Raw genomic sequence first — 25,413 nt, forward strand, 5'->3', positions numbered from 1 at the left:
AGCTCCGGTCAAGAGACACAATAGCACAGAGCGGATCATATGCGCGAGTCGACGTATCAGACCCATTTTAATTCTGCACAGAATGTTTTATTTTAAAGCGATATGGAGGACATAAGGAGGAGAAACAGTTAGAGATTAGGAGTAAATTGCGGCTTTACCGAGCTCAACGGCTCTGGCCGAGGGGTGATATAAGCTGGGGATAAAAAAATATAAGGGGTGATAAAAAAAGGGGAGGAGCTGTTCAATATGTCCCACCCTGTCTTCCAGTTTCAATGAAAATTGCGTTCAAGGCACTTCAGCATGCCTTTAAAGAATGGTTGAATTGCTTGGGTCAATTCAGTGACAAAACTGTACAGACAAAAATAAATAAATTAAATAAAACCATACCAAAAAAGAAGGACAACAAACATACACCTTGAAAGAGCATTAGTTGATTTATTCTTTCCACAGGACACCATGGAAAGTAAATTTATTTACAAAATCTGGAATGTTGAATAAATGCATACCAATCATCTTAATAGTAGCTGCTTGCGGAGAAACCTTTGACATAGCTATACATTAAAAGGGACTGCTTCTGTGATGCAAGTTATTGCTGGATTTAAAAACATAAATCACTAATGCCATGAACAAATCATAGACCTTTTAAAAAAGTATTTACATGTTGATTAGTAAGTCAAAGTAGAGTGTGCTAAATAAATAAAAATAAAAGTGGGACAGTAAAAAGAACACCAGTTGTTTTTAGTCACTGTTATTACATTTTTACAATGTCTTTGCAGACAAAATAAAAAACGTGACAGTCGAGGGATCTACGCTAGACTGATTTGTGACGAAATGGAAGTGTCCACAAAAACATTGTGTTGAGTGAATCATTCACAGCAAAGTTGGGGAGAGGGGGGCGTAGTTTTTATCAACTAACGTTATGCATTTTAAACTGTGTGATTAATCATCAACAACCCCCCCCCCCCAAAAAGTAATCAAATGTAGCAAATTCATTTACAATCCATATGCAATGTTGAACCAAACCTTAAGATCCTAAATTAAAATTAAAACTCAATAGCGAATCAATTTCGAATGAACTGAAGTCTTGAGTTCTTGTAAAAAAGGGCGACAGTGCTCTTTCACATCAAATTGTGGATTCGTCACATTATCAGTATGTTAATTTGATTACTTTGATTCAATTAGCGCTCCAGTCTACCGAAAGAATACAGCGAAGAACGATCAAAAGGAGGAATTTCATGCAAATAATACACACAGTACTAAAACCGACAGTAGGTCATTCTCCTCATATGCTTTCATGGGCTTTCAATCTGACTATTTCAAATACAAACATTACGATTAACATTTAACAAGGCTTCGTAGCTTTTCGAATCTCTTTGCTATTGAACAAGTTGATGCATCCACATACAATGGAACGATAATCTTCGTAGGGGCGTTTGGAAACAGCAGTGCAATCGCTAATGTGACGAGACATTCATTCGCACACTATTCAGACTTTACGCACAATTTTTTTTTTTTTACAAAAAAATCTGAAATGCCATTTCCTATGTTTTCGTCTTTAAAAGATTTACAATATAAAATGCTGTATCAATCGAGAAATACTAAATGGGTTGTCTTTATTTATAAAAAACGCAACTGACTGCATCTTGCGAATGGAATAAACGACTTTCTATTGCTCTTTCGCCCACTGTGTCATACGTCAGCCTGATAAGGCCACGGAATATGCGGCGTGGATCTGTATGAGTATTGCTCTGGGTCGAACCCATTTCGTGACAGTTCAGGGTCTATGGCACTTGACATGTCGTTTTCTCGAAGCCCCAATAGCAAACACTAGTCAAATGTTAGAATGTTTTCGTAAGAGAATAAAATATCACATCTACAATCTTCTTCACAGAATAAAAAAACATTTTGATGAACTCCAAAATGCAAAAAAAAAAAAAAAAGGCTGAGCGCAAATGCTTCGGATGAGTTCAGTGGCATTGGAATCGGGTGGCTGTGTTGTAGAAGTCCGAGGAAAGAAGTTGACGTGCCAGCAGTTTCATGCCGCCCAGCCACAGTGTCCCAATATGCTTTGGTTAAGATAGGTTGAACCACTTTCTGTTTCTGTCTTTCAGCAAAGCTGTTCTCTTTCAAAATTCTCATAGAAGTTCTTCATCGAGTTCCTGTCCATGTTTCACGTACAGGGAGCATTTCAGCGTATCCTTCCAGGTGGCGTCTGGGCTAAAAGTCGGTCTTCCACTTTTGTTCGGTGGAAGTTTGTAGGAAGAGACTCTTATTTCACTGGGAGAAGGTAGAGAAAGCTGAGAAGCCTAGAAGAGTTTCTAGCACTGAGACGGATGAAACAAGTTATTCATCCCAATGAGAGGAAGTTTTCTTCACAAGGGTATAATCTGACCACCAGGCCAACTGATTTCACATCCAGTTCAGTTTAGCTCACCCCAGTTCTACATTCATTACCACAGTTTGCACGTAGCATTGTCTTCTAACTCCAAATCTCACACAGGTCATAAAAGTGGTTTTAAAAATCTTTAAAATGATAAAAATAAAAAAAAGGGTGAGATTTGATCGAGAGCCCTGCCCTCAAGCAGTCAGCTACAGCTCATGTCCCATAAGAACTCTACCCAGGTGATATCTTATAAAATGAAAAACAAAAACTATCTTTACAAAAAGCACAGGGTTTCATGTCAGTTGGACCGCACCAACAGGCTATCCCACAGTGAAGGCGCATGCTTCCAGACTCTGTCCGTCTTCCACCTGATGCAGTGGTTTCGCCCCTATTCACCGACGGTCAAACCTTGTCCCGTTTACATCAGCTCAGATTAACTACATACAGCACTGGCTCCTCTCGGTAAAAAAATAAGACAGTGCACATTCAGTTTCGTCAGTTATGCGGCCATCTCTCGAACGATGATCAGGTCGACGGTGCTGGGGAACGTCTTCAGGAGGGATACAGCGTGTCCGTGATCGATGTTAACAAAGCTGTATCCGTTTGCCTGCAAAGCGAATCGTAATTGAGTTACTAAGGTATGGCAAAGACAAAAATGTGAATAGCAAGAGAGGAGTTAACAAAATTGAAAAGTAGAAATGACCTGGATGATCTTGTCCCCAGGTTGAAGGAGTTTTGAAGCCGGTCCCTCCGTCTGAACCCTCGTCACGAAGATGCCCTGTTGATCATTTATGATTTAAGAGTTCATTATTCATTAGGCTAGTTAGACTTCATTTGAATAAAGATGAGCACCAGTTTCAGAGTAAACAAAGTTTAAAAACTACTGTTGAAAAGTTTGTGGTTGTTAAGATTTTGTATGATTTTGAAAGAAGCCTCTTTTTCTCACCAAGGCTGCTTGATGAAAAGTATAGCCTTTTTATTTTAAATATTATAAACTCATCACAATTTCAAACTATGGTTTTCTACTGTAATATATTAAAATATAATGTATTCCTGTGATGGTAAAGCAGAATTTTCAACATCATTACTCCAGTCTTCAGATTCACATGAAATTATAAAATAATAATTTTATAAATATATACTATAACCTATAGGATTTATTCATTTGGATTAAGCATTTCTAGGAGATTGCAGACCTAAATGGTTGCTCTCTTGGCAAAGTTAAAATGATTTTAATGCTGTTCTCTAGATACGACTGAGTTCCACTGTTCAAGTTAGGTTCATGAACTTTAAAGTTCAAAACAAATTGAAATCATCTGGTTAGAATGGATGTGTACACCTATTTAAAAAGAAAACGTAAGAAAAAGAGAAATACTGACGTTGTCGTCTGGGCGGAAGGGATTCCCGCGACCACCCACTCCTCCTGATATACTGAAACCCAGCTCAGGATTCTTCTCAATCTTCACATGGAGCTGAGAATGCAAAACAGACAGGTGTGACACAAAAAACCACAGCGCTTAAGTTCAAAGTGATGCCTAAATACCTGTTTGACTATTAGCTACCATTATTCAATATCCCACACAGTCTAGGTGACATCAGCGAAAAAATTATTTAATTTTGAAGGGTTTTACATTTTAATGATAGACCTTCAAAATAATCCAAATAGGGTTCATTTTGATTTCCTAATGACTTGCACTGTGTCTACAGCAGAAGCAAGTGGCGGGACGTGACAAAAGTAAATAGGGCCCTGTTTACACCTGGTATTAAGATGCATTTTGGTCGATTCGATCACATGTGGACGATGCTAAATACATGTAAAAGGTAAGGATTTTTGCTGCCGATACCGAGTACCGATTTCTTGTCATGGTGATCGGCCGATACCGATTCCAATGCTTCACTGATTTGTAAACTTTCTGATCACTGTTAACCTTTTTTTCAGAAAAAAAAAAAAAAACTATAGAGGTTGCCTTTATTATATTTTTATGGTAATTATGTAATGTAACTATTGTTTTAACAGGGTACTAAATAATCACAAAAATTATTCATTATACAGTGAACATTTTAATATGCCTTTTAAATGGGGTTTCTGCATAACACTATGCATATCAGGATACTTTAAGTAATTTTTTTTTTTTATCCAAATAGAAAAACTTAAGTAACTTAATAGGGCTGTATTTTCTACGTTTTTCTATTTGGAATAAAAAAAAAAATCTGTATTTATTTTAATATTAATTTATTTAAATGTTTTAATTTATTTCACATCCTGCCCAATGATGTCCTAAAAACAATGTTGATATTAAAGGCTATAAACAAATACAGTGAATATAATGTGGGCATGTATTAATAATTTTGTTTTTTAATTCACTGAACTAAAAATGAAAATAAAAACAAAAGCATATTAGCCTATATTTGATTACCCAATTATAATAGTCACTTTCATAAAAAATATACATACTTGTAGGTTTAAAATTCTACATATGGCACATTTATTGTCCAACAACAAATATTTTAGAAATATGTATACTTTAGTCAGAATTATTGCGTTCTATTGCGCTCCGTCTGTTTGGCTCGTGGAAGTCTGAATTTTAGCGGCGATTCACATGCAGAAGGCTCGTTGTCTCCTGACAGCAAAATTGATATATTTGCATGACTTTCTAACATTTACAGATGGAGAATATACCTGTGAAATGTAAGTTATGCACTGAGGAAAGCACCACATTTCAAACGCATTAAACACAGCAGGTATTTATCTATCAGGTATTTAAGTAGCCTATCTCTCAGAGCATCTGACAGGGCAAGCTGCTTTAAACTATATGTGTTAACTATATCTTACCAGTTATTTTAAAGCCCTTAATATAAAGCATGTGTCATGTTTAGGACAAATTGAATCATGCACTTTCCCTGCATCCGCTCGCTCTGCATTCTCCGCTATTTTTCATATGCGTTCGTATCAATCTGGTATTGTATATCGATACTTCCGAACGGTGTTCGCCCATCCCTTAGGACCGACTGACCCGTGTTCAACTGCTGTTCACATGGAACGCTTCTCCACTTCTGCCTTCAAAGCTCTGGTTTGAATATTTGCTACTACCTACCCCACGCGTCATGTACGTCCTCACGCAATGACGTGTTGCGATCGGTTCGTGAGATCGGCCAAGTTAGTGAGTAACGATCGAGTCATGAAATATGATTATCGGCCGATACCGATCTCCGGCCGATCGATCGGAGCATCCCTAGTAAAAGGGGTCTAAAAAGTTGAGCTTTTAAACTTGGTCAGACCCAAGTTTGGTTTGAAGACGAGAAACGTACCAAGCAAAATGTTCTCTCACCATTCCTGATTTCTAATACACACTCAGTGTTCGGCATGGTCTTGTGACTATTAGAGCAGAAACGAAAGCTGATGCTCTTCGTACGTTTTTCTGACGTCTCTGGTTGCTTTAATATGTAAATTGCGTGAGCTTATTTCATCCATGAGATCGAAAGATCTGAAAAAGTCCATACATTTACCCGCACATAGACCCTCCCCTCAAAGAAATCAGGACAGAAGTGGTTGAAAGTGGACAAAAGACATGGATTAAAACACCAGGTGTAAACGGGACATAGAACCCATTATAATCAGTGATGCTGTCTACACTGGATGCGGCACGGCGTGACATGACAAATTCCTGACAGTAAACTGACTCGTGCTACTCTGACACAAAGAACAAATGGATTTACAATGGTCACTTTGTCGCGTCCAGTGTGGAGAGCCACAACTGTTGCGTCTGGTGGAGACACTGTGTTAGACATGACGGTCTATAGATGCGTCGACATTTAAAATGCAGGGAACATATTGAGGTTTCTGAGGTGCCCACCTCCTGCTGCAGTGTCTCGTGTGGGACCCGTGGAGGGCCCGGGGGCTGCTGGGACACTTTGAGCATCAGATAGTCGATGAGCTGCTCTCGCGAGGGGTGGCGTGCCATTGGTGGTTGACCGCAGCTCATGGGAGGTCTCACAGGAGGACACATTTGGCCATTCATCAAAGGCACCTGAGAGACAAATGCACACACACCAAACCATCAAGTGATGCACACAGTATTTTTGCCAGTTAAATCACTACACACGGTCAACCTATGACAAACTCTCTCCTCGAAGCGAAAACAATCCGGTGCAGCGTTTTTTCCATTTAACTCTTAGGTTTTAGCACAGGTCTGTGGAATAGACAGAGGATACTCTCAAAGATACAGTAGATTTATAGTCTCTATGATGAGATTTCTGTGACATGGAACATCCAACCAGACTCAAGAAATTTCATTGTGTTAGACAGAAATCAGGTAAAACAAACACACTCTATTCAATGATAACTTATGACATTTATTTTTTTTATTATAACTGAAATTGAGTTAAAGGGAAATGACTGGGCTTTTTCAATAAAAGCCAAAGGAAGGACCTTTGTCTAAAATGACATTAAATGTCTATTTATATGATGTGATGCATTTTTTCAGACACCAGGGGGCAGAAAGTTCCCAGTAAACATTTCAATGAACCATGCATCTGGTTAGAAGAACAAGAAATCCATGTTGACTGATGAAGCGTCACACTTTTAGACCTTTAATTATAATTAATCCACCTCACTAAATGATTTATTTCCCGAGAGACTAAGAACTCCACTATGACACAAATTGCATGTTTGTTTTCAAGGACACATTCACACAATGTACAAAAGTACAACAATAAAATATTTGCCAGGAGGTAATTCTATAAGAAATAAATATATAATGTATATAAATATGATATATATATATATGACATTTTTTGTTGATAATTGTATCCTCCTTTCATGTGTTTATTGAAGTAAGTAGTGAGAACATCCACAGTTGGTTTTATGAGCTAGAAAGGACACGTCTGAAGTCTTCTTTAAAGCAAGTGTGTGTTAATTAGAGCTAATTAATCACTGCTGGAGTCAGGCGTGCCGCTGGCTCAATATCTCAATCCAGTTCATTAGCACATTAAACAACCACAGATGAGGTTATATAGGATTCAGTCATATAGGATGCATTCATAAGAAGTTTAACGATATTCCTGAACATCACTGCATACATGTTCTTCATGAGTGTGTAAAGCAAAACATCTGAATGTCATCGCATTCGATAAACCAAGCAAATTTTTATACAATTCTAAGTGTCCAAATACTTTTTGTGTCACTAGTACATAGTGTAAAGCACTTACTTTTCTTAGAGTGTCGATGTGGTAGCCCTGTTGTCCATGAGGACTGAAGACATCGTCCTGCAGGGAAACAGCACAAAATGTCTCAATCTTTGCTATGGGAAAGGGTGTACTGTATTTGATGATGCTTGATTAACCATTATGGGATGTATTTTGAGTACTTTTAATTACAGTGGACGACTAAATTATTAAAACATACAGCTAAATAAGAACTAGAAGAAAAAAAAAAAAAAAAAAACTGGGAACTGCAGCCATTTCCCATGAATGAGGAATTCCCAGTAAATGCGATTCATAAGCTTGTGTTGATTATGCTCCTGCTATTTGTCATTTCAACCAACAGGATGGTTGACTTATGTTCACTAAGGCTATGTTCACACTGTCAGTCCAAATCCAATTATGTGTATCCGATTGAAATCTGATCTTCATTGTGCATCACAACTGTTCATATCCGATTTGTATGTCCCGGGATGCTCTTTCGTTTTCTGGAATATCTGCATTTGCAATAGAGAAGTTGTCTTATTTACAACATGACAATGTGTAGTCGCCGCGCTGGACTACTGCGTCTTCTGAGGCAGTGGCAGAAATGTGGGAAGCTGGTATGTGCGGCTTTATTCCGTGCTGTTGCCACTTTCAAAACATGTCTCCGTTATATTGCCATTTTCTGCTGTCCTTGTTTCTGCAGTGACTTTCAGCATGTTTCCTATAACAACGTCTGATGTTCAAGTTTTACATGCCGTAAGAAAGTCACATAAACCATGCAAAATCCAGTTAGACTGACACAGATTTCCAGAAATGCGATTTGAATAGGATTTCAAACCACATGTGTGACCCTGGACCAGAAAACCAGTCATAAGTGTCAAATTTTTGAAATTGAGATGTATAAATCATATGAAGTGTATAAGATTTCCATTGATGTGTGGTTTGTTAGGATAGGACAATATTTGGCAGAGAACTATTTGAAAATCTGGAATCTGAGGGTGCAAACTCCTTTAAAGTTGTCCAAATGAAGTCCTTAGCAATGCATATTACTACTAATAATACATTTTATATATTTACAATAGAAAATTTACAAAATATCTTCATGGAACATGATCTTTACTTAATATCCTAATGATTTTTGGCATAAAAGAAAAATGGATAATTTTGACCCATACAATGTATCGTTGGCTATTGCCACAAATATATCTGGTTTTGTGGTCCAGGGTCACATATGAATGTAGCTCGAAATGGATTTCATGCATTTCATGTGATTTTTTGCAGTTCACACGTGCTAAATCTGATCGGATTTCAATCGGATTTGCACAAAAATCGGATTTGGACTGACAGTCAGATGGTAGCCTAATTAGCTAGCTGAATCAGCTATGATGTTTACCAATTCAACATAAAAATCAGGCTAAACATAACCACATTTCATAAAATATTTCATAATCATATTCCTTAGATTTTTAAAAACAGATTTCATGAGACTATCAGCTAAACTGATAAAAACAACTGAACTTTCTTGAGCTCAGATTGTGCTTTTAAGCACAGACAGAAATAAAGAGTGTTTGTTTCCAGGACTTTAGTGTATATGGTTTAGTGGTTAGGAATGTTCTTAATCTCGTATTACTTAAACCCCCCCAAAAAATGGAGCAATTGTGCAAACCAGCCGACACTGGATATAAGCTGAGAAGGGTAAATTTGGGGTGGGGGTCTTAAGCTCCATAAGGGGCACTCTCATCAATGCTTGCTGCTTTGGGACTGTTTGTTGGCGATTCAAAAGCCATTTTTTCAGAATGTTGTGGAAAAGAGCAGCTTGGACATTCTTCTTTTATATTTCATGGAAGTTAGTCAGTCATACAGGTCTAGAACCACATACCGATTACAGAATTTTAATTTTTTTAGGATCTAACCTTTTAATTGACTTTCCTAACCCTGTTTCCGAAAGTCTCCCTTATCTGACCCATTCATTTCAGATCTTGGAGTCTCTGCTAACAAGCTGATGAGTTGAAGCGGGTGTATTTGATTAGGAAGAGTTCTAAATTGTGTACTTTTTCGTGTGCATTTAGCTAGAGGGTTGGGAAACATTCAAGATATTCAGCTCTTGAAAGTGTGTACAGATATTGTAAGTTGATAAATGCCTCTAAATTTGTTGGGAACACAGGTTAAACAGCAAGCGGAGAGAATGACCCTTTGGGAACTGAGAGAGTCCACTGCGCCTCTGGGAGTTTGGGGAGGTGAGGACTCAGTGGGGCGGTACTCACGCTGGGCCCATGAGCTCCAATCTGCCATCCGTCTACAGCGCTAAAGGCCAGAGAGCTCTGACTGCCAGTGAGAGTGGCCAAAGACCGAGATAGAGTGCTCTGAACACATGATGACACATGCACACAAACACACATGCATTTAACGATAACTTCAGTGAGCATGCATTGACCATGAGTACACTTTGAAACATGCAAGGGTTAGAGCAGGTTTATGTGTTAATGTCCATACACAAACATGCAGAAAAAATACTGGGTAATAAGCATTTATATGAGAGAATATAAACAATACCATATGCATGCAGTTAATGCTGAAGCATGATGGAGCGTGAAATTCAGACTTACGGTTCAGAAACTAAATTGTGCCAGGGTGTTGCTATGTTGTTGCTTAATTGCTTAAAAGCGACTTAATTGGTCTGACCATGTGTCCAAATATGAATACTTCCGTACTATTAAGTAGGCGACAGAATTTATAGTATTACTAAGTGACACTTTAATATTTCATGAGGCCACTGGGAGAGGATTTATGAACGTAGATGCACATAGCTATGTTGTTGCAAACACATCAGGGTAGAAAACCCTGCTCCTGGAGAGCTACCATCTAGATTCTAGATGATTTCACTTCCACTTCTATTTTCTAACAATCCTGAACACCTTGATTAGCTTGTTCAGGTGTGTTTGATTAGGGTTAAGAGTTCAACTCTGCAGCATGGCTACCGCTGCACAATGCCTTACACAAAGTCTAATTTTTATCGCCCAACTTAACCATGGATGGCAACTCTGGTCCTGGAGGACCACTGTCCTACAGAGTTTAGCCCCATCCCTAATCAAACACTAACCTATGTCTTCAGTTTTGTTTAAATATTCCAAGCAGGTGTGCTTAATTTGGGATGGAGCTAAACTATTTAAACAAAACTGAAGACACAGGTTAGATTTTTTCAGGCGTGTTTGATTAGGGATGGGGCTAAATTCTGCAGGACAGTAGCCCTCTGGGACTGGAATTGCCAAGCCCCTGCACTGGACAGAACTTGCAAGTCCAATCACGTACAAAAGTAGCAGCACATTTCTCCTCAACAAACCGCACAATCTGAAGTATGATTCCTGTCTGGAGTATAAATGGATTTGAACAAACCCTTAATTCTAAGTATTAGCAACAGCTATGCGCTTGCCTTTGTATACACTATTCATAAGAACAATCATACCTTCTCCATCTTCTTGGCTTCAATGTGTCTCATGACCTGATCCCTCCAGTCAGCTGGAACCCTGCCACCTCCTCCAACTGGCCCGTCCAGCAGCGAGTGCTCGGACTTCACCCTCATGCTTGGCCTCTTGCTGGGGCTGCCATGCTGGTAGTTGAAGTCGCTGACGGACATGGTCCTCTCTGGAAGCTCGTGAGGTGGGGGCCGGGCACTCTGTGGCCGGGGAGCGTTGGGTCCGTCTATGCTGTATGTGCGGGCTGACAATGGTCTGTGGAGAGCCTGGCTCATCTGCAGGGGGCCACGGCCCACCGCATGAATGTCCCGATAGGTCATGTACTCTCCTTCCAATCCTGGCATGCGACGTGGGTCTGTCATGCACATGGAGGTGCCAGAGGATCCACTACCTTGTCTCTGCAAGGTGCCACGCTGGCTAACAGATGGCAGCATCCTTTCCTTGGCCCACATGTCTGGGGTTTTGGGTGGGCCACGTTGTTGAGGCTGGGGGTATGGAGGGGCATTGTTGCGGTTGGAGTAGTTGGTGTTGGCAAGGGAGTGCTGCGGTGGCAAGTAGGGCTGCTCTGGCGGTATAGGTGTACGTTGGCTCCACAGGTTGTCTTTGGGGACTGTGCTACTGGCATACTGGACGTTGTACTGCGGCGGGGGGCCGGCAGGGTAGCGGGCGCTGCTAACCGGAGGTTTGGAGCTGGACAGCAGGTCGGAGGATGATGCTGAGGATCCAGGATAGATTTGCAAGTGTTGATCGTTGAGCAAGGATGCAGATTTGGACCGGACGATGCTCTGGCCCTGAGCAGCAGTTACAGATGTTCTGGTTGCGCATGCCACTTCGTAAGGGGGGGTTTCTCCCTCGAAGGAGTACAGCTTCATCCCACCAACCTCCATGTTAGCGATGCTCTGAGATTTCACCACTGGGGCCGGTGGACATTTCTTCTCTGGTGACAGCTCCTCTGTGCTACGAGAAAGACTCATATCACTTAATGCCGTTACACCTGTCGAGACGGTCCTTGTAGACTCATACCGCAAGGGAATTTGATCCGTTCGGCCATTGAAATCCTCTCCAGACTGGGTTTTCAGAAGCTGATTGCCGTTCTCAAGGTTCTCAAGCGACAGCATGGGATTGTTGTTGCTTGACAAGGACTCCTTGGCTGAGGGACTCTTGGTCCTTTCCAGGTCCTCATAGGACACCATGTTGTCAGGTGGGAGTTTGGTCACGTTCATGTTAATCTGATCCCACTTGCTGTACTGCTCTGTCACGCCGTTGTTTATGCCCTTTTCAATGAAGGCAAGCCTTTCCTCCATGGAGAGACTATAGTCTGCCATCTGGTCTGACTTGCTCTCGTAGCCCTGCTGGTTCTTCAGGATGGTCTGTAAGGATGTCTCAGAGCCGTTGCAGTTCTGGAGTAAAGGGGTCATCTGCTTCAGCTGGTTGAGGTTTTCATCTTCTTGTCTGAGTTTGAGGAAATCAAATCAAGTTAGAGAAAGACTCTAGCTCTGTTCCAAAACCTAGTGTCTACTACCTACATGTATTCATTGTCATGTTTTTGACTCAGGGTCTATTCAGGGTGTGTTCGTACCTGTTCTTGGGGATGAGAGGCATCTTTGACTCTCTCTCTGGGGTGCAGAGGGAGTTGTCCTGACTGCTGTCTGTAGTCAAGGACACAGAATCAGACATGCGAGAGGGTGAAGAGCAGTTGCTGTTGTTCTGGTTACTGTTGGCCACCGTCTCATCCAGCAAAGAGTCTGCATCCTTCCCATCATCTACATCACCAGACACGAAAAACACAATTTGCATTTGTGAGTTCTATTACACATCCTATTTCGAGAAACAATTACCCACGTTAATGGGAGAATTATTAATTGATATGAAGTAAAATTGCGAGAGTAATTGCTTTACCTTTTTTGTCCTTGCTGAGGGCCACTACTTTGGGTTGGTTAATGGAGATTTCGATGAGTGGAGGTCTCATTTCGGCTATCTTCATTTCATCCTCCTCAGATGACAGCTCCTCCGAGTCCTGACCACACAACCACATCACACCAAATGCTTAAATTCAATTTATACTCAAATTTTCTTCCTGCTTCTATAATGGTAAACTGAAGTCATTTTCATATTAATTTATTTAAATGATACCTATGATAAAGCATGTCTTAAGACACTATTACATCTCACATAATACAATATGAGAAAATACAGGAACTTCACATCCACTCATAGTAAGAGAATAATTTACATTTATGTTTATGGAACAGACGCTTTTATCCCAAAGCGACTTACAAGAGAGGAACAAAAGCAATTCGTCAAGGAGCCAATTCGTAGTATAAACTGCCAGGTTTATTTGACAACTATATTTGTAAACAAGTTAGAGAAGAGGAGAAATGCAGAGAGATGAAATGTGTGCGCGCGCATATGGTTTAAGAGTGTGGGATAGTTAAGTGCCTCACAAGCCATATTGGTGATCCATTATATAATCACCACTACAATTTCTTAAATATTAAAGGACTCCTAATGTCATTTCAAATCTATGCAACTTTAAAAAAAATCATGTCTGCAGTACATAATGAACAATTGAAACTAAGGATACCCTGCTCCAAAATGAAAAATAAATAAATAATGATTTCATTATATATTTATAAAAATAATAACAATATATTTCAATACATTGCTTACAATAATTTAACAATTTTGTCTTAAAAACACGCAATGTACAAAAACATACATGTATAACAATAACAACAATAGTAATAATAACAATTATATAGAAACCTTTCATGATAAGATTTTGATGAAGTATGGTACAAATCCCAAATTTATTCCAAGAGAAACCTTTTTTAAAATAAATATATTTTCTGAATAAAAACATTGTCTAATATCATTTAAAAATGGACATTCTAATAAAATATATTTTACACAACAAATTCTTAAGTCTCAAACGGTTTATCTTCCCCTTTCAATAAATATGAGTCTTGAGTGTCTTGAGAATCTCGCATATACAACAATATTAACTCCTTGATTTAGTACTGGATTAACCTCATATAGTTTGAAGAAAGTAAATAAATAAGTTATACAAGGATCATAAAGGTAGTCCATATATACATTTATGACTGATATAACCTGATTGTAATGCTAACCTAAATCTAATGGCAACAGTACAAGCGAAGACTTGAATAATAACTTCAATTTTGGTCAGTTTTTCACGGTGCACGAGTCACATGAACTACTTTTGTGTTTCTTTTAATGTTTGACAGCCTGTTGTTTTGGAGCTTGACAGCCCGGTACAGATTCATTCACCATCATAGAGGTGTAAAACTACAAAAGAATGAGTAAAATGTTTTCTTTTTTTAATTAATCTGATTCAATAACCATATTCATAACAATTAAAATTTTTGACACTTGGATATAGTACCTCAAGGGTGTCATCATGGTTCACCATGGTTCTCATGTTGTCTGAGGTCTTGAGAGGGATCCTTTCAATGCTGTGGTAGTCTATTGAATCTATTGGTTCGTAATTGTGATGACTGTTCATCAGCGTTTTAGGCTCCATTTCAACAGCTTTGCCATTAGTGCAGGGACTTTCAATCACCTGACAGAGGGAATTCAGGGTTATTCCAACACCTGCACCAAGATTCATTTTCAATGTAGTAATTATGTCAACCCATCCCACAATAGGACATGCAACTGATAGTGCTTTCAAAATCCAACCTTCACTCCAACGTCCTGCACTCCGATATGGTTCCTATCGCTGGCCCTAGTCTCTTTTCTTGCCTCGTCACCGGACTCGTCCTCTTTGAGTCTGTGAGCCACGGACTGAGCCGTTTTCACCATGTTCTTCAGTTCATCGGGGTACGGTGTTGGGTAACGCTTCAGATTGCCCTCCTGTAAATAAAAAGACAGCGTTAAGTAACTCGAGTAACTATAACTTCATAGGATCTGTAATAACTGTTTTGCTCAAAAATCTGATTTATTATATAATAATCTGATGTGGTTTGTGGGCACGTTATGTAGCTACACAGGAAGTTGCATCATTGTAAGAGAAAACACAGGTCAGTTCTTATAGAGGGTCACTGAACCCCTGGCCAAACCACTGATACCATTTAAATGGAGGTGATGAGCCTTTTACAACACCCACAATGAGGAGGGCTGCTCCTTCAGGGCCACACTGGCGCTCTGAGAGCTGATAGTGAAGCTCCGTCAGACAGCTTGGAAGCCTGCATGTGTTCCTGGCACAGCGTACAAGCCAGACAGGCATATTGAGTCATCAGGGGTGCAAGACCAGGCGCGAGAGGGAGGGAACGAGATACTGAGTATGTAATATCAGTGAGTTGAGGGGTGGAAGGAAAAAATAAGGTTGACGTTGTACGCTTAAGGGCCCCTGAGACAGTGAAGGCTTCCATTTCACTTTCTGACAGGAGTCATGTCAGGGTTACAGTTTTAATGAGGTTTCCACTGCAATTCAGTGAAGCGCAGGCTGTGACATGCCGACAAAACCAGGTGAGGCTGTTCCACTGAAACCGTTTTACCTCACCTCATGCTGCCAAAAACATCAAGAAATAATTCAGCCGAAAAAAGAACAATTCTGTCACTATTTACTCATTCGCATGAACACAAAAGGAGAGATTCTGAAGACTCTTCTGGTTTGTTTGTTTGTTATTGCCATTCCGGGATTTATGGCTATTTTCATGGCAAGATCAATGTAGTACAAATAAATAGTAAATAAAATGTAACTTTTTTTCAGTGAACCCACTGATGTAGTTCACAAAAATGGTCACTTTTGTCATTTTTTTATTAGTTTGTTTGTAAATATTTCCATTTAGTTTTTTATTTAAATTATACATTATTTTTTATTTAATTTTATATTATTTCAACTACTTGCCTAGGCAATTTCTAATATTCATTGAAGTTTTTCATCTAATACCTATATTTTATTTCAGCTTTATGTCAATGATGAAAATAATTTTTAATGGTCCATAGTTTAAGTTTTAGTATTTTTTATGTGCCTTGTCAATTTAAAAAAATCTATTTTGCATATTTCGGTTTTAGTTTTAGTAATATTTTATCTTTTAGATTAAAACCTAAAAAAAAAAAAATTGTATTTCAGTTAGTTGCCAAAGCAACATTTCTAATTACATTTGTGTACATCTGGATGACATTTGCGATACTTTTATGTTTTTTTTACTTTTGTAGTCGTTTTTGAAGCTTGGACCATTTCTTTCCCATTCAACATAAGTGCATGGAAAAGAGCAGTTTGAAATGACATGAGTTTAAATAAATAATGACAGAATTGTTGTCATTTGTGATGGAAGAAACAGCATCTGACATATCTCTTACATGCTAAACTGTTGTTATCCAAATAAACTGACTACAAGCTGGATTCAACAGGACATCAAACGTTGTTCAGATTGGCTATTTTGAGGCTTAAAGCAGCATTTAGCTATTGTGAAGGCGGAAAAGTGATTTAAGTGTGCCTGGTTAGGACAGAACAAAACAACAAGGGGGTTAGATGGGTGATATGAAGTGAGAGAGAAGGGCGAGACATGCATAAAGGGAAATAGAAAATCGAGAGAGCACCCTGGACAGAAGTGGACAGTGGGAACTGACCCGCGGGGGCGTTTCTCTCTCATCCTTGTCCTCATCACACTCGAAGGCCACTTGCGCCCGCTGCTTGCGCTGCTCCTCCCATAGAGATGGATTAAAGCTCTCGCTGTCTGAGTTGGGCACATCTGTGAAAGAAGAAACCGTTAACAAACAATTACAACAGTGGCACTGCCATCAGTGGAGGATGGTAAGCTCAAGGATCTCAAAGCAAATCCTGTGTAGAGTTTGTTTTGATTGGTTTTAGTGATTCAGTTGGTTTCTGACAGTCCAGTTATTTCTGATTCAGCAAGACCAAATCGTTAAAATGGATTAATGCAGTGTCTCTCTGCTATGTGGATTAACAAACAGCAAAAAACTGAATTAAACTGCACACTTTTGCCTGAACCTGAGCTTGATGGGCGGCACAGTTTCTAATTCGTGTTGTGTGCCAATTTAACAAGACATTCGAGTTCAGCAGAGCACTTTGTCATGTAGGCGCAGACTTCACACCGTTTCTAAAGCTCAATCATGCTAACAAACTGAAGCAGACTCCAGAGAGCCGCACAGCCACTGCGTTTGCGTTCTGAAGAGTTTAAAGTGGGGTTGCTAGGAAACAGGTTAAGACTTATTAATCTCTCCCCCCCCTCTGGAATCCAGAAACACTGTTTTCTCTTTCTGAGACTCTGAGAATCCAGTCACATGAGCAAGTTCAGGCTGCAGGTAGCGGCAGACACTTGATGCTCAGTCAGGTCTCTAAAGGCTCTAAGACTATATAACGGTTTTTAGAAACTTTAAAAGACCAGACAATGTCAAATGTCTGCCGCTACCTGCATTTGGCTTCCAAATTTTGAAGTTACAATTCATTCAGAACTTCAATAGCCCCTTTCACACATACAGTCTTTTACTGGTAAATTACCGGTAAGAGATCATGTGTGAACAGGACCTTTTCAAAAATACCAGCAAATTGATTCTGGCAATTTACCAGTAAGGGAAGTTGTAACATTACCAGTAAATTACCGGTAATGTGCTCTGTGTGAACGCAGAATGAAGATTACCGGCATATTCACGTAGGAAGTCAGAATGTGCTGACGTAAGACGTCTGCTTAGGGCCAATCATACGTTCTCATGGAGATGACGTGATTACTTCGCGCTGTTTACAGTAATTTTAATAAGTTTTTCTATTTAAATATGAGCGAAATGATCAACTTTGACTGTCGCGCCACGAAGTCTCTCCAATGTGTCACGCTCGAGACCTTGCCTTCTTTTCCATTCATCAGCGCTGGGGCTCTGCAGTTTGCATTCTGTTTGATCATCCGTTATGCCTGGGATGTTAAAAAGATGTTGTCAACTTGAACAGATAGTGAAACTAAAACGCTTCTCATGCGGGCGGATGAAGCCAACGGTGCAGCAGAATTTACCGGTATTTTGCTGCTGATGTGTGAATGTTCTCTTAACGGTAAAAAGCCAGAATGCCGTTGGTTGTGTGAACAGCATATTTGTGCATTTATCGGTAAAGTCATTCTGGTAATTTACCGGTATTGCTGTGTGAAAGGGGCTTATAGCTCACTATAGAAATTAAAGCTTAATGGTTGTAAAAGTTGTTGTAAAAGGCGCCTCTTGTTAACCTGTCACAGGCTGGCGTGGCATCTAGGACATCTCGTGTATCGCACACCGGACGCATCATTTTGTACTTGCTTTGTCAAGTTCAAGGTGGCAGTCCAAAATAGTGAATCTAATCGTTATATGCACAAAAGTTAACTTCTCGAATGAACAAAGCGCCGACAATGAGATGCAGATGTGCCACACTCATAGCGCACACTTCTCTCAGTGTGGCCCTTATGCTTTGTTAATGTTAGAGGCTCCTCTTTGGGGAAGGGCTCTGATAGCGATGACATGCAAAGTGATAGGACAATTCATTTATGAACCATAATCCACCATGTGTCAAACTGTCTAGTGAGTTGGCTATGCATTACCCGCCACTGTTGATTTTCACCCACAACTGGCGGGTATTAAATTCAAACCCTGGTTATCTTGTGTATATATACACACTATAGTTTAAACATTTGGAGTTAGTACGATTTTTTCCCCAATCATTAGAATGATTTCTGAAGGATCATGTAGTATTTATACAAGGCATATACAACATACAAGGCATACATTCAGACAAGGAAACTAGTGACAGGAGGGCGACAGCTGCAGGTTATGCATGATTAGACACTCACAGTCCTCGCTTCTGGTCTGTTGAGGGAACATGTAGTTAGTAAGTACGATCTTGTGCGTCTCTGGATCCTCCTCTTTCTGCAGGGGAATGAGTGGCTTTGACTGGAAAAAGAGAAAAAATAAAACGAGGGTCAGTGATTTGTAAAATTCGATTAGGTGTTTTTAGTATGACACTTCAGGAGTCGCACACACAGCATGAGGACTCCGCCAGTCTGGACTGCTCTCATTACAGATTCAGGCCATGCAGCACTGGCTTTAAACTCATCCCATCTTTAATTACATGCAGCTTTATAAAACCACACATCACGATCAATAAAAAAACAGCGTGCCATCTTCATCAACTGTCGATATTCCAGCTGAGCTGTAGAGCTGAAATTCTCGCAGAGAGGTTGATTCACAAAGGATCTTGGCAGTCTCATGCCATATGGGCCACATTGATTAGATGCGCTACCAGTCTTTTATCATTTCACAGCGGCGCTGTTCTCATGCATTCTGCTGAATTCACTTTCCTTGAGAGCAAATATCACAACAATCTCTGCAATCTGTCCCAGGCTCCAATGCTTTAGGCATTCAACTGGCATTAAAGAAAGTCCTACATGTTTGTAATGAAATGAGGGCGAGTAAATAACGACCATTTACATTTTTGAATGAACTTTCATTTATATCATGTATTAAGATAAACTATGTGCTATGTTGAACCTCAGAGGTGGGAAGACTGTGTGTGTGGGAGAGGAGGTGATTGTTATATTCAATAAGTATTAGTCACAGGCTTGATGGCCACTTGTGACAATCACTCAGATCACCCACACACATTTTGAGCTCTACTGATGGGAACATCAAATCACTTTGCCAACAGCACAGACCCTGCGAAAGGACACGCTTTTCAAGTGTATTTTGGGAAGTGACTGTGAATGAGATTATTGTGATGTAGTGATTTATGTAAATGTATTACACGGCTCTCTGAAATACTTAAATGCGATCAAATATCTATGTATACAGACTTACATATACAGCTTAAATATAACTGACTCCTGTCCTTGGCTTTCTTCTCGCTAGGGTTCTGACAGTTCTTGATCAAAGAACTATGACTTTTCCATTTGTTCTTGATTTCTTGAAATATTTTAATATACTGCATAATATATTGAAGGTTTAGTTCAACCAAAAATAAAAAATTGTCATAATTTGATATTCAAATGATATTCCTCTGTCAATGGAGGCAAATGGACTAGTTCCTATGGCCTAATCACAGCTGTGCTGATAGTGTGTCTCATCTCACCCCTACACGTGATATTTATCATATATTATATTATATACATTTCCATGATTTTGTGATATTTTATCTACAATAGTTTTTTTTTACACTTTGAAATAACCATTTTAAAATCCTTTGACATTTACATGTTATCGACGAGCGTGGGAACACCATTCTACATCCAATGATTTTAACTCGAATCAATATTACAAGTCCAAGTATTTATTTATATAATTTGGTATGTAGCTGTGTAATAAGCAAGATAGTCAAGACGGTCATTATCGCAACAAACAAACCTCCTTCAGAGTCAAAAACAACCCTCTGCTCACAAAGTGGTCCTGATCACTCCGTTGGTGTTTATTTCACAATAATGACTGTATTGTGTATTTGCCCACCTGGTTTTCAGACAGCCACATTGCGGTCATCTGGTTGAGTTTAGTGAAGCTGTACGGAAGATTCCTCAACCTTTGAAGAAAGAAAAATGAACAACACAAAAACTAGATTACTGCACGATGCATAAGAAAGAAGTTAGCTGAAGCTGATAAAACAAAAAATGGCACGATTCATTATGAACCCAGTAAATTGAAAAAGGCCTGACTGGTGTAATGTGCATCAAGGCTGACAAATATAGCAGAGAGACTAGAAAATAGAGTGATATTTTCCAGTCTGTTGAATCCCAGCCAAATCTTTCTAAGAGGTTCTCTCAGTGAAATGCTATAGCAATGGCTCTCAGAGACACCAGCTGCGTGGTCAGGCTGGAAACGTTCCTCATTGAAAGATTTCATACACGATGAGTGTCAACTTGTCCATTAATTTGATTCGACTTCATTAACAAAGACAAATTCTTATCCCTGGGTCAAAACAATGTACTAAACTGCTGGTCGTTTTGGTTAAAAGCTAAATGAAGTAGAAATTAGCAAGTGATTTGTATATGATATGATGCTTGGCCGTATATTCGGCACAGAGGGACGTACTTGTTGTCGCTGAGATTGACGACCTTGAGTTTCTGCATGTCGCCCATCTCCTCCGGCAGAGACTCCAGCTTGTTTGAGTGCAGGAAGAGAACGGTGACATTCTTCAAACTGCCCATCTGTCAGATGCACAAACACACATGAAGGGTTAACGGAGATACGCAGCTGATGTCTACCGTGGCTCAGAGGATGCTTTGATCAGTATGCAGGATCGATAGGGAGATCTCTTCAAATACTTATTTACAGGAAGCATCGTTGCATATGAGCTAAACTGATAACAGCAGTGAGAGTTTGTTCGTTCAGTTGGTTCATTTAAACCAACTCAATGTCATTAAACATTGTGTTTCCACAAAATAAATTGTCGAATTCAGTCTGATTCTTTAATAAGAATCTGTTTACACTGTAAAAAAATGGATCAATAAGTTATGAAAACATGTTTTTACATTGCTTTAACTCATCAAAATAGGTTCCTTATAAGTTCCTTTAAACTGACATAAAAATGTTGTATTTTGAAAACTTGTGTAACTTAAAGGGTTAGTTCACCCAAATATTAACATTCATCTTTCTTATATGACATTCTTCTTTCAGACGAATATAATCAGAGTTATATTTAAAAAATGTCCTGGCTAATCCAAGCATTATAATGGCAGGCCAAAATTTGAAGGCCAAAAAAGTGCATCCATCCATTATAAAAGTAATCCACACAACTCGGTGGAGTTAATAAAGGCCTTCTGAAAAAAATCGATGGGTTTGTGTAAGAAAAATATCCATATTTAACACGTTATAAAGTAAAATATCGTAGTTCAAAATTCTTACGCTACGTCCAACGTCATCGTCGCAGTTACGCTTTTTCCACAGGTTGAATACGGAAAACGGTCCGCCGGAAGCTAGATATTTCTCTTTATAACACTTCAAATATGGATATTTTTCTTACAAAAATGCATCTATTCACTTAAGGCCTTCATTAACCCCAGGAGCCGTGTGGATTACTTTCATAATGGATGGATGTGTTTTTTTGGGGTTTCAAATTTTGGGCAGCCATTATATTGCCTGGAAGAGCCAGGATATTTTTAATATAACTCTGATTGTATTCGTCTGAAAGAAGAATGTCATATACACCTAGGATGGCTTGAGGGTGAGTAAATCATGGGGTAATTTTCATTTTTGGGTGAACTATCCCTTTAATTTAAATCAGCAACTTTTTTTACAGTGCAAAAGAACAATTTGTTTTGTGAATTTGACATTATTAACTGACAAAAACAAATCAAAGCCACTGCAACCAATCGCACCGTTATAGATATTATAATTAATTATTAGTTAATTGAAAACAAAGTCCCATCCTGCACTATTTTTTGTTTCACTATAAAAATACTTTGTATCATGGAAGTTAAATGCCATTTCATGTCGTCTTTAAAACATGGCAGAAATGTACTGACCTCTGGAGGCATCTGTGCGAGCAGGTTGTGGTCAGCAGCAAACGTACGCAGGTTTACACACTGACCGATGGAGGACGGCAGCGCCTCGATCTCATTGAAGCTACAGTCCAGCTCATCCAGAGTCGTGAGTCTACAGAAAAAGACACAAATGTGATATAACGGTTCATATATAATCAAGCTCAACAGTTCTCTATATAAGAAATATGTCCTCTTTTGATACGGCAAGGAAGATCAGACTCTATTGGCCTCTATTCAGGTGGTTCACAAACTTGTGCGATCAACGACCTTGAATCTTTGTTCATTAAAAGTTCTGACGTCAAACATTGCGTTTTGTCCTTTTTTTTGTTGCATGACTAACATCCAGGTGTGCTGAATTAATCACAATACCAATGAAAACACCAAGGCTGAATGAGTGGATTTTGAAGCTGATTTTCATTCATGTAAATAAGGGTTTTAGCTGTGAAATAAACAGTTGAACGTTTCTCCAACACAGCATGAGTGTTGAGGAGTAACTAACTAAAAGGTTTGGATGACTCTAAAGCAGTGGATCCCAATCCTGCTCCTGAAGTAGCCCTAAAAAGGCAACACATCAGCCGTATGTGGTCACGAGACAGCTTATTCTTTCCTATAACAAAATAAACCTTTTATGACACTTGATAAAAATTGTTGATGGAATTGGTTGACAGCGCAACTGTCAAAATTATGCCAAAATGCAGCATTAAAAAAAGTGTGTTTGAGAGAGGCAGAGCAAGAGACAACGAGGATCATTACACAATGATGTAAATCAATCCCATTATAAATCATATTCAAGAGATTGTGAAGTTTCTTCACTCATCTAAAATGATCTCAATGTTTACATGTTTAAAGGTGAACTATGCAAGATTTTTGCAGTAAAATATCCAAAAACTACTAGGCCAGTGTTATATATTTTGTTCAGTTGAGTACTTAGAAAATCCCAAATGTTTCCAACTATTTGTAAATCGTGAGAAATTGCTATTTTAACCAAGGAACCGGGACGTGTGAGCTATGCGTTTGAGGGAGTCGCCTGTCGATTGCGTCCTATCTGTGCTACCCTCTGTTTCCGGTTTTATTTAGCAGAAACGCTTTACTCTCACTGCAGTGTGAACAAGTGTCATAGCAGCCGCTGAGCGAACGTCATAACTTTCTTTTCTACACACTCAGATATATCTAATACGATAAACAGAGTTGCGTTACCTCATACTCATGACTGGAAAAGAGGAAGTGGCGCCGGCGACCGTGTCATAATAAAAGTCCCGCTGGCGACTATGCCATAATAACAGTCCCGCTCTTCAATCGCTCCTGCGGCCTTGCTCAGCTCCACAACACTCGGTCCTGCTCTGCTTCATACTACAGTAATGTTAATAATCGCATCCATGAACATGATTTCTGCCCGAGTCCTATCCTGACTCTTTTCCACCGGCTGTGAGGTGAAGACCACATGTCCCAAGATTCTGCACTCAAACGTGGCGTCATCAAACTACGCCTTTGTTTTGAACAGGCAACCTCTAGTGGACGGAAAAGTTACATAGTGTAGCTTTAACTCATGTAAAAAAAATATGTTTTATAAAAAATGTTTACTGTAACATAAACCTCCCCAATACAAAACAAAACCCACAACACTACGAGTTGCTATACAGTGGAAAAGTGTGGTTACATCAGTGCGATAGGAAAGACGCTGAGACTAATGGAAAGTTAATCGTGGTTAATCAGTGTGCTTTACAATCCTGGCTGGGATTATAAAGTGAATCCTTGCAATCACATATTCATAATCCCTCTTGGCATATTTTCTTAACCCCAGACTAGGAAATCTAATCTGACATAAGGGATAACAAGCATGTTTGAAAACAAGCTAAAAATAAGAGGTGGCGAGAATGAGGTACAACGGTTGGCTTCTTTTTTGATGGATAACACAGTCTGTTTCTCTCAAACACACACACACACATACACAGACTAAAGCAATCCCTCTCTGATAGCCCATATGGACGTGTACTTCTCAAATCACAGACCCGCTACAAAGCCTTCTGTCTGTATCATACAGAGGCTTATGGGTCTGCTCATTTACAGGGTTCACTTTGAAACATAACATCATTATTATTATTTCCTTGACTATTTAATATATCATCACACGGGCAAGAGTGCACACGTTACAATATTTAAACCCTTTCTGCCGATCAGCACAGAAAAGAAAACATGAAAAATGTAGGCAAATTCAGTGCGAGTCTCGTGGGTCAAGGAGAACTGGGTCATGGTTTAAGTGCAGTTCATCAGGTTGCTGTGTAAAATGGCGCTCACTTACCCGCCTATCGTGTCAGGCAGGTACATGAGCTGGTTATCATCCACCTTCAGAGTGGTTAGTCTTTTCAGTGAGCCTGTGGGGACAGAGAGAGATTGTATTGCAATGGGAAATTTATACATGCAGACAGAAACTGGCCATTTCATATGCACTTCATTCTAGACAACGAGACCATCAATAACACTTAAATATTCAGCACTTTCCACAAATATGGTGCGAAATAGTGTCTGAAACCTTTTTCTCTCAAAATATGCTCAGTGAAAGGGGGGCGTTTAACTGTCAGAAAAATTTAACAGTCAAATAATTGTAAGAGTGGTTTTATTTTCTATGACGTTAGCAAAACTGCAGTTTTCAACCCTGCTACAAAAATTTTGTAGACAAATCTTCGTACAGGTTTAAAAGCTCGATTTCTACAACAGATTTCAAGCAATACATTAAATAGACATCAAAATCCTATAGATAACTTGTGGATTATATATATTACTTAATTATTATTTATATCAACAAACAACAATGAAAAATGGGTAATGGTTGAAAATTTGACCCATTCATTCTGTAGGAGCGAGACTGACTCTTAAATTAAAGAAATATTTTAAATATAAATAG

The 25,413-nt window shown here is 39.2% G+C and overlaps 1 protein-coding gene across 2 annotated transcripts in view; it reads right to left on the reverse strand.

Moving 5' to 3' along the window:
- Positions 1 to 410: 410 nt before the first annotated feature.
- The window catches only part of erbin (erbb2 interacting protein), an 88,204-nt gene continuing 63,201 nt past the window's right edge, over positions 411 to 25,413 (reverse strand). Inside the window, exons 10-26 of one of the 2 annotated variants that reach the window (XM_079804502.1) lie at positions 24,811 to 24,883; positions 22,494 to 22,623; positions 21,061 to 21,176; positions 20,482 to 20,551; positions 18,837 to 18,936; positions 16,639 to 16,760; positions 14,743 to 14,916; positions 14,447 to 14,623; positions 12,940 to 13,057; positions 12,620 to 12,803; positions 11,031 to 12,492; positions 9,832 to 9,930; positions 7,592 to 7,648; positions 6,238 to 6,411; positions 3,763 to 3,855; positions 3,087 to 3,161; positions 411 to 2,990 (exon numbers count right to left, since the gene is read on the reverse strand). In XM_079804502.1, the coding sequence (XP_079660628.1) occupies positions 2,883 to 2,990; positions 3,087 to 3,161; positions 3,763 to 3,855; positions 6,238 to 6,411; positions 7,592 to 7,648; positions 9,832 to 9,930; positions 11,031 to 12,492; positions 12,620 to 12,803; positions 12,940 to 13,057; positions 14,447 to 14,623; positions 14,743 to 14,916; positions 16,639 to 16,760; positions 18,837 to 18,936; positions 20,482 to 20,551; positions 21,061 to 21,176; positions 22,494 to 22,623; positions 24,811 to 24,883 (3,332 nt within the window). In that variant the 3' untranslated portion in view covers positions 411 to 2,882. The remainder of the gene's footprint in view (positions 2,991 to 3,086; positions 3,162 to 3,762; positions 3,856 to 6,237; positions 6,412 to 7,591; positions 7,649 to 9,831; positions 9,931 to 11,030; positions 12,493 to 12,619; positions 12,804 to 12,939; positions 13,058 to 14,446; positions 14,624 to 14,742; positions 14,917 to 16,638; positions 16,761 to 18,836; positions 18,937 to 20,481; positions 20,552 to 21,060; positions 21,177 to 22,493; positions 22,624 to 24,810; positions 24,884 to 25,413) is intronic. The other variant, XM_079804503.1, reaches the window with a different exon arrangement.

Source organism: Gobio gobio (assembly GCF_949357685.1).
Source record: "Gobio gobio genome assembly, chromosome: 22".
Taxonomy (NCBI): Eukaryota; Metazoa; Chordata; class Actinopteri; order Cypriniformes; family Gobionidae; genus Gobio; species Gobio gobio.